Source organism: Xenia sp. Carnegie-2017, unplaced genomic scaffold, assembly GCF_021976095.1.
Source record: "Xenia sp. Carnegie-2017 unplaced genomic scaffold, XeniaSp_v1 HiC_scaffold_25, whole genome shotgun sequence".
Taxonomy (NCBI): domain Eukaryota; kingdom Metazoa; phylum Cnidaria; class Anthozoa; order Malacalcyonacea; family Xeniidae; genus Xenia; species Xenia sp. Carnegie-2017.
Window position 1 is genome coordinate 8,061,938 of NW_025813488.1, and position 13,224 is coordinate 8,075,161.

At 38.2% G+C, this 13,224-nt stretch overlaps 1 protein-coding gene across 1 annotated transcript; it reads right to left on the reverse strand.

Annotated features, from left to right (window-relative positions):
* Positions 1-604: 604 nt before the first annotated feature.
* Positions 605-13,061, reverse strand: LOC124452681 (myb-related protein A-like). Its single transcript, XM_047003266.1, has 14 exons — positions 12,214-13,061; positions 11,514-11,631; positions 8,172-8,324; positions 7,750-8,080; positions 6,814-6,843; positions 6,402-6,570; positions 5,787-5,995; positions 4,804-4,858; positions 4,648-4,732; positions 3,608-3,973; positions 2,783-3,043; positions 2,287-2,481; positions 1,756-1,827; positions 605-1,434 (listed from the first exon to the last, which is right to left on the reverse strand). The coding sequence occupies exons 1-14, from the start codon at positions 12,228-12,230 to the stop codon at positions 1,294-1,296; spliced, it is 2,202 nt and encodes a 733-aa protein (XP_046859222.1). The 5' UTR covers positions 12,231-13,061; the 3' UTR covers positions 605-1,293.
* Positions 13,062-13,224: the final 163 nt, after the last annotated feature.

Here is a 13,224-nt window from a genome sequence, read left to right on the forward strand (position 1 = left end):
TTTGTAACGCGAGACAACGGTGAAATATTTGACGATTCATTTTCTATGATTTTTTCGCCAAAACCATGACCAGCCGACAATTTGAAGAAATATAGTATAAAGCAAATTCCGAAAAAGCAAGACATCTTGAGATTGCAAAATATGCATCAAAACAAGACGAGAAGTGAACTGTAAGTTTACGACTTTATTTCAAAATCATCCTCAGACAGAATGATATTGTGTATGTATGGTTTTAATATCATTCTGTCTGAGGATGACTGAAATAAAGTCGAAAATTAAATATATATGTGTATGTATGGTTTTAAATATCATTCTGTCTGAGGATGACTGAAATAAAGTCGAAAATTTACAGTTCACTTCTCGTCTTGTTTAGATGCATATTTTGCAATCTCAAGATCTCTTGCTTTTTCGGAATTTGCTTTATACTATATTTTTTCGCGAAAGGTTACGGTAAGTCTGCACTAGTGATTCCTGCGGTCACATTAATGCATCACACTCGGTATTTGCAATAAAATTATAAACGGATACACCAGAAGGCGTTTCTACGATACCTGGATAGCGATAACCGATAGGTAGACAAATCAAAAGCCATAAACTAAACATCTAGACGAACATGCAAGGCGTTATTTTACAGATACAAAAGTTTCAAACAGATAAAGAAAATTCATATAGTAAACTCGAACAATTGACTATCCATAGGATTCCGTATAAAAAAAAGATCCCCTAATAAAATGTCCATCTTATACGAATGTTTATCTCAAACATAAATGCACATGCTATTAACATTGAGTAATCGGGATGTGTTTCATATCGTCCATCTTTAAATTATAGGTATGTAATAAATATTGGAGTCAACTACTTGGCCTTCGTGTATTTGCTTTGATGAATAACTTTGAATTATCAACAAGCAATGGACATTGGACTCCAATACTCGGCTTTCATGCATAAGCTTTGATCGATAACATTAAATTATCGACCGGAAACAGATATTGGACTCCAATACCCTGCTTTCGTGCATTTGGTTTAATCGATAACATTAAATTATCGACCGGAAACAGATATTGGACTCCAATACCCTGCTTTCGTGCATTTGGTTTAATCGATAACATTAAATTATCGACCGGAAACAGATATTGGACTCCAATACCCTGCTTTCGTGCATTTGGTTTGATCGATAACATTAAATTATCGACTAGGAATGGATGTCGGACTCCATTATCCGGCCTTCGTGCATTGTGTCATTAAATAACTTTCAATTTTGCTCGCATTCAGTTTACCCTCAAGATATATCCTTCAAACCACGGTCATCTCCGGTTCGTGCGTTAAATGAGGTGTAAATTTTAACGAGCGAGCTGTCCGATGGATAAATTGCCTCGCCTGTTCCGTAACAATTTTCTGATCTTCCGTTTGTCCACACATCACCTCTTGGAACGTCTGCAAAGTGCGTGAATTGCAAGAATCAATCGTTTGAAATGTTTCGAGAAAGTTCACAATTACATTCCAAAAAACGAGATGCATAAATGTTGAGAAAATTCAACCATTATTTCGCATGTTTCGACATGCAAGCGCAGCCGCTACACAAGAGATAAAATTTCCTACCCCCCAGCTTCAAACAACTTGTTCACTCTTCTCTTAGATTCTCAAATAGTTCGTGTATACAAGAAATCTTGAGTTTTGAGCACAATTGTGAAAGTGAAATAAAAACTGAAAAGATTCTAGTTATCACAATCAAAATGATAGTTATAAAAAACTGACCTTGAAAAAAAAGCTTCTATTTCCAGTAGGAGTTTCGAACGTCAAGAAGTTAGGAAATTTTGTTGAAATGTTCTAAAAAACAAAACAAAACATGACATATCACATACAACGGTGAGCTTTCATGTACATGAGTGAACTATCATGTACAAAGGTGAATTATAATGTACAACGGTGAATTATCATGTACAACGGTTAACTATCATGTACAACGGTAAACTATCATGTACAACTGTGAACTAACATGTACAACTGTGAACTATCACGCGCAACGGTGAACTATCACGTGCAACGGTGAACTATCAGGTACAACTGTGAACTATCATATACAACGGTGAACTATCATGTACAACTGTAAACTATCATGTACAACTGTAAACTATCATGTACAACGGTGAACTATCATGTAAAACGGTGAACTATCATGTTCAAAGGTGATAATGTAAACGGTGAAATATTTCCAAAGAATATGACAAATCAGACATGTACAACGGGCAATTGAAAAACACGAAGCACTCCATAGAATTGACAAACCTCCACAGGACTATTTTCGATGGCTGCAGCCAAGCTCAGCATTTGATTATAAGGATTGTTAAAATGGCTGCTGTATTCCAGAGTTTTGCTCGGCGTTACGAGATCTTCCCCGACACTAAAAACGTCGCGCGGTTTGACCGCCGAGGTGGATAGAGGAGACATGTAGGAGACGTTCAGCACGTTGTTTTCTAAATCCTGACAAAAACAAAGACAATAAAATTATGAAACTCGATCAATACTTGACTCTCGTTAAACTGCAATCAAAACAAAACTGTTAGCCACCTAAATTCACTGAATAATGTAAACAGGAAAAACCTAAGAAACTGGCTATTCGTAGAGATCCATACGATAGATGATTAAGTGTTAAGTATAGTGTTGGCTGCAGTTTCTTCAGAAGAAAACCTAAACATAAGTAAACTGGACAATCCAGTTATTTCTATACAGAACTCCAGTTTAACATAAAGAGTTTAAAACCAATAGAAAACCCAACGCATACCATATCAGTGTGGCCGGACGATGACGACATGAGATCAGTAGGAGTTGACGACATGATTGATTCGCTGTTACTAAGAAACGCTTCCGCCATAGATTGCGGTAAGACAGGCTGACAGGACTTTTCCAAACCCTGGTGTATGTTGACGCGGGAGCAATTGTCATCTTCAATCGAAGGAATGATTTCCTTGGCAGCTTCGGCCTCGTCACGTTCAATAATCTCCGTAATGTCTTGTTCCAGACGATTGCTCGTGGCCTGTATAGACTTGGAAAACAATTATTTCAACGTTAGAAATATATATGTTCGAGTGATTCCTAAAACGATATCATTTCTCAACCGCGACGGAATTTCGCACAATGCAACCGTATACTACTTCGCCGTGGTGTTGGTCAAAATACAGGAGGGGGTGGACAAAAAAGTAGCACTCCCGACAAGTAAACCTATTATTGTCGGTTCGTAGCTCGTCATTCTTACAAAAACGTTACAGCAATGAAATCTTACTGTTGAAGAATAAATGAGACAAAAATGCAACGTTGATAATTGCCGGCCATAAATTCAATCACACAATAAAATTTTAAAAATAGCAAGCAGACAATTGCCGTCATCGGCTATTGTTGTTCTGCAAGGTAATCAAAATCACAACTGCGCTGAAGAAACTGGTGTTCAACGCCACAAAATAGCTACAATCGTTTTCAGTTGATGAAAAAGTTTTTAATTCTTTTTTGAAAATCGCACCGCAGTCTCAAGGGTTGATTTTCTTATGAAAAATCACAGTAAGGCAATTTCACACACGTAATATGTCGGACAATTTCTTGAAAGATAACTCACCAAAGAGGACGATTGCAGGTTAGCAAGAGCTTCTTTGAACGGCGTTGGTGTACGTGGACTGTTGAGAATGGATCGTCGTATTGTGGGTGTCATCAACGAGTGACTAACGTCGACCTTCGGAGTGTTCAAACGATCTTGCGATTGAACGGGTGTCGATGTCAGCGTGGGTCGCGTCGAGGAAGGAGTCGAGCTACATAATGTCGTGCCATCTCGTATGGCGATTGGACTGTTGAAGAACTGCGAAGGAGAGAATGGTAGAGATTTGATTGGAGTCTTCTGAGGTGTGACCTCCAAGGTGGAGTTGAGCGACGATACCGACGAATTGAGAGAATTCGAACACCCGGATAAAAAGTTTCTATCGCTACGCTGGGAAAACAAGTTAAGGATGGTTTTGAGCGAAGTTAGCAGCATCGTGCGGCTTTGTATGTTATGTATATTAAAAGTATATGGAAAACGCCCAGTGTTTAATGCTTGAATCTATTTCCATTTGTCAAAACATTTAACACTCTGGTGCCCTGCGTGAAAATATATCACAAACAGGAAGCCAAAAAACAACGAATTGGGAAAAGTTGGGGCTCTAAAAAGTTAAGCCCTCGCTAAATCCAAACTAGCTGCGCTCGTGAAACTGTCTCTACGCAATGCATGAGCACTCCAACTAAATAATTCCACGCGCTTCCCTGCGAAGAGAACTCCTACTCTTTTTGCTCTTCTAGCCCGATCTAGACTTCACGAAATCTTATGAAATAACTGCTATGTCAGAAAATGTATCTTTTTGCAGCTGTCCAGTAGCAGCGGATATAGCGTAGCTCGAAATACATCAATGAAAATGTATTGCCATCTTGCAATACTTTCTTGGAAATCCAATAGGGAGTACTTTAGTCTTTCTTGGAAATTTTCAACCGACAGCGTTGTTAAAAAAGTTCCTTTACATCGAAAATGAGCTTCTGTAATTTATTTCGACCTAGCCTAGATCCGCCACTGCAGTCCTGTCCGCATCTTTAAATAAATACAACTTGAAAAGAGCAATAAATAAAGGATACACGTCGTTTCTTTCCTTTCCTCAAAATAGCCGGTGGTGTTCGAAAGCGATTTGTTGCAAGCGACGACGTAATCGGTATCAACGAGCTTGTAAGGCAAACAACACATATTTATATCTATGAAAACTATCCAAAACGCATAAGCGAGCATTGACCTACCAAGAACCGTTAGTATTGTAAAGGGAAGCGATTGTTTTACCGTCGATGCGACAACCTAAAAACCAGAACGTCAATATTGACAAAATGCAATCAAACAACGATAGCCTCGAAACCACGCTCGATGACGTAAAAATACTAAAATCAAACGGCAATGTGAAATATTCCTTAACGTTATTTCACAAACCTTCGAAAACTCAATAATAATTCAAAAGAATTCTACCCTATGAAATCGATCATATCAAGCGACGTGGTATTAACCCATTTCTCTCAAGGTTGTCGTATGGCAACATCATGCAATGAAGCAATCCAAAAGTCAAAGGACGAAAAAACTTGGGAAGTAAAGAGTTAAACACGATAAGGAGATGGATGCTGATTAGGATGGCACACCAGCATGTAATCTCATTCATTAGCATTCTTTACAAACACTGCACAAGAGACCGCACTTCAGATTTTTTGTTTTGAATTTTAAATGAAGGAATCCCAAATAATTAAACACAGTACCACTTAGACTTGAGGTAATTTGCTAAATGCCATGTGATGAACGACATCACTCGTGCTTACAATGAAGGATGTATCGTCTCTTGAATTCAAAAACATCCGATTTCAAAAATACCATTAAAAACTTGTATCATCAGATTCACTCACTGTTCAGAAACAATATGCGTTGGTAGTCATCTTTTTCGTGTTAGAGATTAAAGATTGCTCGGATTATCGTATCAAAAAGAGCAATCGCAGTTGGACTTTGAGATACCGGTTGGGATTCATACACGTAGCAGTTATTACTTATCTAGGGAGGGAGGTAGGGACTTGTGTGGAGGTAATGTTTCCTGCTAATTAATAATTTATACATGGACCAATTACACCAGAACAATGTCTCATGACTGAATTCAGAGTATTTAAAGTCATTTAAAACAAGTCAAAATCATAGAAAACAAACGAAGGGAAAAATTCAATATAATAAGCATATAAATGAGTATATATACCGAACATTCCAGCAGATTCCCACTTCTCTTTCAAAGTTCGAGGATCGGGACTGTATTGACCACTAAAACCGCTGATTCCCGTCCAAGGCTGGTGATCGAGATCGTAAAATTCGTCGGGGATCGTTTGTAATGGTGACAAAATGTCGGCATTATTCATCGTCTGTGTTGGATCGCGTTGCGCTGGCGCGAGAGCATTGTTTTCTCTGGTACTAAAGAATACAAGTTTATAGACAATTGAAATGAACCAACCTTGCAGTCGACAGCTGGAAATTTAGACTCTTCTACGAGGGGATTCGGTGTTCTTCAACTCTAATAGATTTATTTTTAACACGAAAGACATTAACTTTTACACTTCTTTTTATTCAATGTGAATAACTCTATAATTTCTAAACTCATCTACCTAAAGATCCAGTAATGATCAAATGTTTCAGTTTTCTTCCTCAACCCTCTCCCTTTCCCGAGTAAAATAACCTTCATCATACTAAACAGCTCTAACGATTCTAAACTGCTTTAAAAAGGGCAGACTCGAGTGATTCAGAAAGAATCATTTGATCCAACGTCACTGCAGAAAAGAAATTTGAGCTCTATATATAAACGAACAGAACAATAACGAACCATGGCGTGTTGACTGTTCTACCATCACTCAGAGAAGTAAGCAATTGTTGGGTGGATTGTTGTCCATTTAAAATATCGTTCGCCAAAAGATTTTGAGATTGAAGAATCTGTTGCGCATCAACTTGACATCCTTGAAACTGACACTGTAACCAATCGTCTCTTTGTTTATCTGAAATGAAAAACGTTCACAACACGTGAAACGCTGCTTTCCTGACATGAAAAATTTCGACAATGTGAAATTCCATGCAAGTGTCAACAATTCAAATTCCATAGTGAATGGTTCGAACCCCGTAGTGATGGTTGTGGATACTAAATGATTCCCTAAAGTTCCCTAAAGCACTTTAAATGACGGAGACATTGTCGATGATAAGCACTTTAAATGACGGAGACATTGTCGATGATAAGAACTTACCTTTCTGTGTTTTATGATTGATAAGATTGCTGTGGATGCAAAGGAGTACTAAGTACAAGTAAAGGGATGCTTGTGTGTATGTGAGTGTGTGACTGTGTGTCTGTTCATTAGATAAGATGGATGCAAAGGAGTACTAAGTACAAGTAAAGGGATTCTTGTGTGTATGTGAGTGTGTGTGACTGTGTGTGTCTGTTCATTTGCTGTGGATGCAAAGGAGTACTAAGTACAAGTAAAGGGATTCTTGTGTGTATGTGAGTGTGTGTGACTGTGTGTATCTGTTCATTAGATAAGATTGCTGTGGATGCAAAGGAGTACTAAGTACAAGTAAAGGGATTCTTGTGTGTATGTGAGTGTGTGTGACTGTGTGTCTGTTCATTAGATAAGATTGCTGTGGATGCAAAGGAGTACTAAGTACAAGTAAAGGGATTCTTGTGTGTATGTGAGTGTGTGTGACTGTGTGTGTCTGTTCATTAGATAAGATTGCTGTGGATGCGAAGGAGTACTAAGTCCAAGTAAAGGAATGCTTGTGTGTATGTGAGTGTGTGTGAGTGTGTGTGTCTGTTCATTAGATAAGATTGCTGTGGATGCGAAGGAGTACTAAGTCCAAGCAAAGGATGCTTGTGTGTATGTGAGTGTGTGTGAGTGTGTGTGTATGTGTCTGTTCATTATATAAGATTGCTGTGGAATGTAAGGAGTGCGAAGTCTAAGCAAGGGGATTCTTGTGTGTATGTGAGAGAGTGTTTACTGATTTATAAAATGCTAAACAAAACACAATGATCTCATTAAAGAAAAGCAAACAAAAAGCCTATTCAAGTGTTGTCAGATGAGTGGGACTGCTTTGATGAAACTCATAAATAGAAAAATATCGTCGAAGAATTACTATAAAAATAAATGGACGAGAATGCGGGTGATCATTGAGGTACACAAATGTACTCACAGTTCTGTATCTGTTCTCCTTATACTCCTCATAACCAAGAGCCTCAACTCGTTTCTTCATGGTGGAGTTCCAGTGATTCTTGATCGCATTATCTGTCCGCCCCGGAACCATCTTGGCAATTTCAGCCCATTTGTTGCCCATGCGCAGATGAGCATCGTATATGATCCTGTCCTCTTCTTCGGTCCACGCGGACTTCTTTATGTCTGGATTGAGATGATTGTGCCACCTCTCTCGACATTGCTTGCCGATTCTACCTGGTAGATGTTGAGCAATGGTCGACCAGCGTTTTGGACCAAACCTCTCTACCAATTCAACGACGCGTTCGTCTTCCTAAAGTTAAGAAAAACACGTTCCATCACCACCTGAATATATCGGAGCCGGAGCTTTATTAACACCGAAATTCATGGATTTATGTCTGCACCTCTTTCGTCCATGAACCTTTTACAAGTTCAGGATCCAAGACTTTCTCCCAACGATGCTGGCATTGATGTTCGCTTCTATCTTTGAAATGGCTAGCGATCTTTGCCCAATCATCGGAGCCATCGCCTTCCGCGAGTTGCTTCAGTTTGTCGTCCTACAGGTGACAAAAGGACATGATACTAAATGTCGATTGATGTCAACGGAGAGTCGTTTGAAAGTGTAAATGTTTGCTCTCGGGTTTACCAATAACCCGATCATAAATTTATTTTTATATAGCTCATACTTTGTTTTTTTTTGTTTATTTTTTTATTTTTTACCTAGATGTAGTATCCTTTTTAATTTTATTTTATTACACGGCTATCTGAAAATCAACTTTTTTATTTTTGATATGTAGTTGTATTTTAGGATCCAAGTTGAGATACTACCGTGTTTAAATAAATGTAAATAATAATAATTTGATTGTACATTTGTAATTATCGACAAATTCCAGTTGACGGTAATAAAAGCTATGGCGCCATGTTGATTTCCAACGAGTCCTTTCAATCAGAAATGATTCGAAGGACCGTTGAAGATTATTTGTTTGATTTGCTTCTCTCGACGCGAGAGGGACTTTAGGCGTTGAATTTTCAAGCACAGAATTCATTAGAGACGAAAGATAACGAGTTCCGGATTCCTCATCATCTATTGCTAGGAAAGCGAACGGGATATGAAAAGTTCTGCGGAACACGTTTCTCTAGTATGAAAAAAACGCAATCGACTTTATCACCGTCAATAAAATCGAAGCAAAAAAATGAGCACAAAACCTTTCAAGCATCGTAAAAACGTGAAAAGGGCCTGTCGAGAGCGGGGGAGGGGGGGGTTGGGGACGACAGGTCAGGCAGCGCCTTCAATTAATTTACGGTCTAACATGCCACACTTTCTTTCTTCCCGATCTTTTTAAAATACGGTCACACATCTTTGGATTTCCAACCATCCAATTACGTAATTGACTTCCGACGGCCTTCTTTGATATAAATTTAACGTCTAAATATAAAATTTAACGTCTTTGTTTACAACTAACGTAAGGTTGCTTGTATTGATTGTGACTTCAGACAATTGTAAGGCCGGGGCCTTTCTATACAGCTGGTATCAAAATACTACAGTGTAATAATCTGTTCTGATAAATGAAAACCCTACACGCAAGTGCGTGTCACGCGCAAGCAAGGTCCTTCTTTCAAAATCAACCAAACGATCAATATATCATGAAAGACCCCCACTCGAGAAAAGACAAACAGGAAACACGCCACAATTAAATCAGAAGACTTTGTGTGCCGAGCACTCAAGTGCGTTCATGTGACTCGTTCACGCAAACAAAGCGTGTCCTACCACTGGAAAATCGTATCCTCTGTTTCATCCTATAATCCCTTTCTACGGAGCTGCACGATATTCCATTCTTTGCGTGGCCGTAAAATCATAAGAGTCTCATTGAAATTTTGGTTTATAACAGTTTCTACTCCTTCATTTAAGGCGGCACAGCTTTTACGATAAATCCACACTATAGTCCATAAGACAGTTCATGCAAAATCTCCGCCGTTAATTTGTTGTCCACCTGAGATATAATACGCAGGCGCAGATACCTTAAATTTCTCTGCCAATCTGGCATCGCGATCTTTAACTTTTATGGACCAATGCAATAGTCAAAAATCACACAATTTTACTTTAATTGACGATGTAAAATGCAGTAAGAGAAATACTCAATAAATGGAATGGTTTAGAGATTAAAATAAGTAAAGTTGCAAGACCGCCAGTGTATAGTTTTTGAAATCCAAAAACTACTTCTGCAGGGGTTTCGAAACCTACAGTACTTCTACTTCTACAGAACAAATTAACCAAAGCGTTGCGATGAGAACAAGCAATTGAAAAAGCGAACCACCCGTTCGAGGCAGTATTTTTAAATTTTACGATGAGTAAAAAATTCAAAGCACGTCTCGTTTGTCTATTTTCACATGAGACACTTGACAATGCGCAAATAAAACTTCATTTGCCGACTGGTTTCTGTCAATGGTTTAAGGAGGAGAATTATCATTTTTGGCAATGTCATCATCGAAAGAGTAGGATGACAAAACGACTAAACGAGAATGTCAAATTCAAAGCACACTTCTGCTACCTACAAATGTGCTTTTCACACGCTTCTCAACTTGATCCGTTAACCGATCCGTTAATAAATGGTTTTGCAAAGAGTCGAAACCTCGTGGCGAAAACTTTCGTCTATGCCTATAATGCCACGAGTTTGACATTGAAAAACGAACAAAGACGGGGGTTTCGGATGTTTCGCGATGATTTGGATTAAGATAATTAAATTAATTAGTCAGAGCTATACAGTGCTATGATATATCACTGGAACATTCTCGCTTGTCAAAAACAGATCACCAGTCAACATTTGTCACTCCCATCAAGCTGTTTTTTTCTACACCCGGCTTAGCCCTTCGACGAGGACAAGCTGTCAAGTAATATTTTACCACAATTTAAACCAGGACACCCTAACGTCAACGATGTCTTCGCTCAACTCAAAAGACTGGGACTACTCAGCACAAACAATGCTGTACACGTCACGTAAGATGGAGTCGGTGATAAAATTCACAATTTTCTATCGAAGGAAATCAATTTGGAAACAACGTTCACTCAGAACCAAAAACATGCAAGAACGAAGCGAGCCTGTTTTTTAATTAAATAATGCAAATTTTTCGTCGTGCTCATTCACTGGAAAAACAATGAATTGAATTAATTTTCTAAAGATGTGAATAATTTTGCAGGAAAAATTTGCATCATAATGCAAAAGTTCCTACTGGGTTGACGACTGACATCATGAATATAGTTAGCTTGTGGCCCATGAAAAGTTATACTTTACTGCAGTTCACAATGTTTCATAGAGAATTTGCTGTACATTTAGAGATGAATATAGTTGTGTTAGTATGGGAAATAGCAGTTGTGTAATTAAAGTCCGGTGTTGCTATTACTGCTGAGGTGCAGTTACAATAAACTGACAAAATTAAAAATTTACAAAATTAACAAATGAGCTTTGTTCCAATGCTGGCTCACCAATATGGAACAAAAAGCCAAACGAAACTTCGCACAAATAAAAATTCACCAGCCTGTGCAGAGGTTTCACATTTTAACCAAAACATTTTCGAGCCAACTTGTCAAATAAACAGTCAAACAAGAAAGAAGCAAGAACAAGACTTTGAATGACAATGCTTGTATTCTAACTGTCATTGTCTACAGTTGCAGTAAGCACTTTGAAAAAGTCGTTTACTCTGAATGTCCACAAAAATCAAATCCCATTGTCAATCAATATTAATATTACCTCCACCTTTGTCCAACGACCCTTGTTTATCCTTTTGATTTGCTTATCAAGAATGTTTCCACCACAGCATTCCTGCTCGCTTAATGACGAACAACCACCAAAATCTGATTCGGTTTCACTACAAAAAGTGAATGATTGTTACATGCAAGAATTAGGAGGCCCTCCACAGTAATGAATGATAGTAACTAGCAACTGTTCCATACTTTTATCAATGAGTGCTTTTGTGGGTGCAGATTGGTGAAATCACAATGATACAATAAACAGCCAATGATTTTGCCTCATTAAACTTTATTTCAATAAAAATGTTAAAGCCATTCGGAAGAGATATATCTGAGTGTACATTTGTACCAATTGCTCTCAATCTGTGCTTAAACCATAAATTACATCGGTATAGAACAAGAGCAGTCCTATACAAGGGCGCCAAGCATTAACAATATACATTTGTCACTGTGGCATGCATAATTTCTCCACAATGCTCGTGGACCATTGGAGAATGCTGTGCTTTGTCAAGCCAACTGTGTAAAGAATTATTTGAAGACAATGTTAAATTATGCCTCGGGAAAAAATTTACAAGTACAGCCTGATATCACGAACTAGACACATACCACTAGCATACTACAGTCAAATATGCAAACTATTTATCAGACAATCCCGCCATAACAAAAGTTAATCGTTGAATAACGGAAAATAACGAACTCACCTATATGACCTGGCCATTGTAGGACTCTACAACAATCTCTCCACGTTGGTACAAATGATTGTCGGATATCAATAAAACGCTTTTATTTTCAACACAAATCTTCAACAGGACAATTCCAACATGGCGGTTGGCGACTTCAAATGCTCCGCCAAGCACAAGCATCCTTATTGGCTAATCCTAGTTTCAATTGTCTGCTGCATCCAATCAGTTTGCAGACGACTACAAAGTGCCTTATTACGCGTCATTTATTGATATTGGCGTAGAAAAAAATGACGTTTACTCTTGAGATATGGCACTTTAGGCGAGTAGGGCACGAAAATCAAAATTGACACAAATCCAACCCACTCAATACTGAACCCTTTATTTTATTTTCGTCAAAAGCACGTGCTGATCGTAAAATAACTTGAATAAGTTGAAGCAACATTTCTAGCAGGAAAAAATGAAGCAGAAAGTCACGTGTGGTGAGAGAAGCATACGCCATGACTCATGTTTTTGATAAGTAATTGAGCACATAGCGTGTTTTTTTACCATGATTAGAAAGACAGATTTTCCATTTCTCATGTGTATAGCGTATAGGTGTGGCCAATTTGAAATTTGAAATATTTTACCAAGCTTCTAGATACTGAAGAGCTTCAACAAGATATGAATATTCTAAGCACGCCTACTCCTAGCAAAAACCAGTAGGTTTTTCCCAGCTATGCAAACGTCTCGATGTTTACTGACTGTATAAACAAAAAATTTCTTCAGAAATGAATAATGGTAATGCTCGATTTTGACATGGCGATACTAAATCGGCATGTCGGGCAAAAGCTCTATATACTTTGGCCACGGACGCGCCATTTTGCTTGCCTGACTTTCGATTTTGGATCAGCGGAGAAAGGAAAAGAGTCTATCCCTATCTCGTTAACCATTGCGACATGTTCATGACAAGAATGCTATAACCAAACACATACATTATTTAATACATCGCCAATCTACTTAAGTTGACAGTTTTTAGAGTAATCTTGTGCG

Excerpts from the sequence above, each read along its gene's own strand:
- LOC124452681 (XM_047003266.1), bottom strand. Across the intron at positions 2,482-2,782 it reads CGTCCGGCCACACTGATATG|GATTTAGAAAACAACGTGCT; the intron begins GTATGCGTTGGG and ends TGTTTTTGTCAG. Across the intron at positions 1,828-2,286 it reads TCGAAAATAGTCCTGTGGAG|AACATTTCAACAAAATTTCC; the intron begins GTTTGTCAATTC and ends TTTGTTTTTTAG.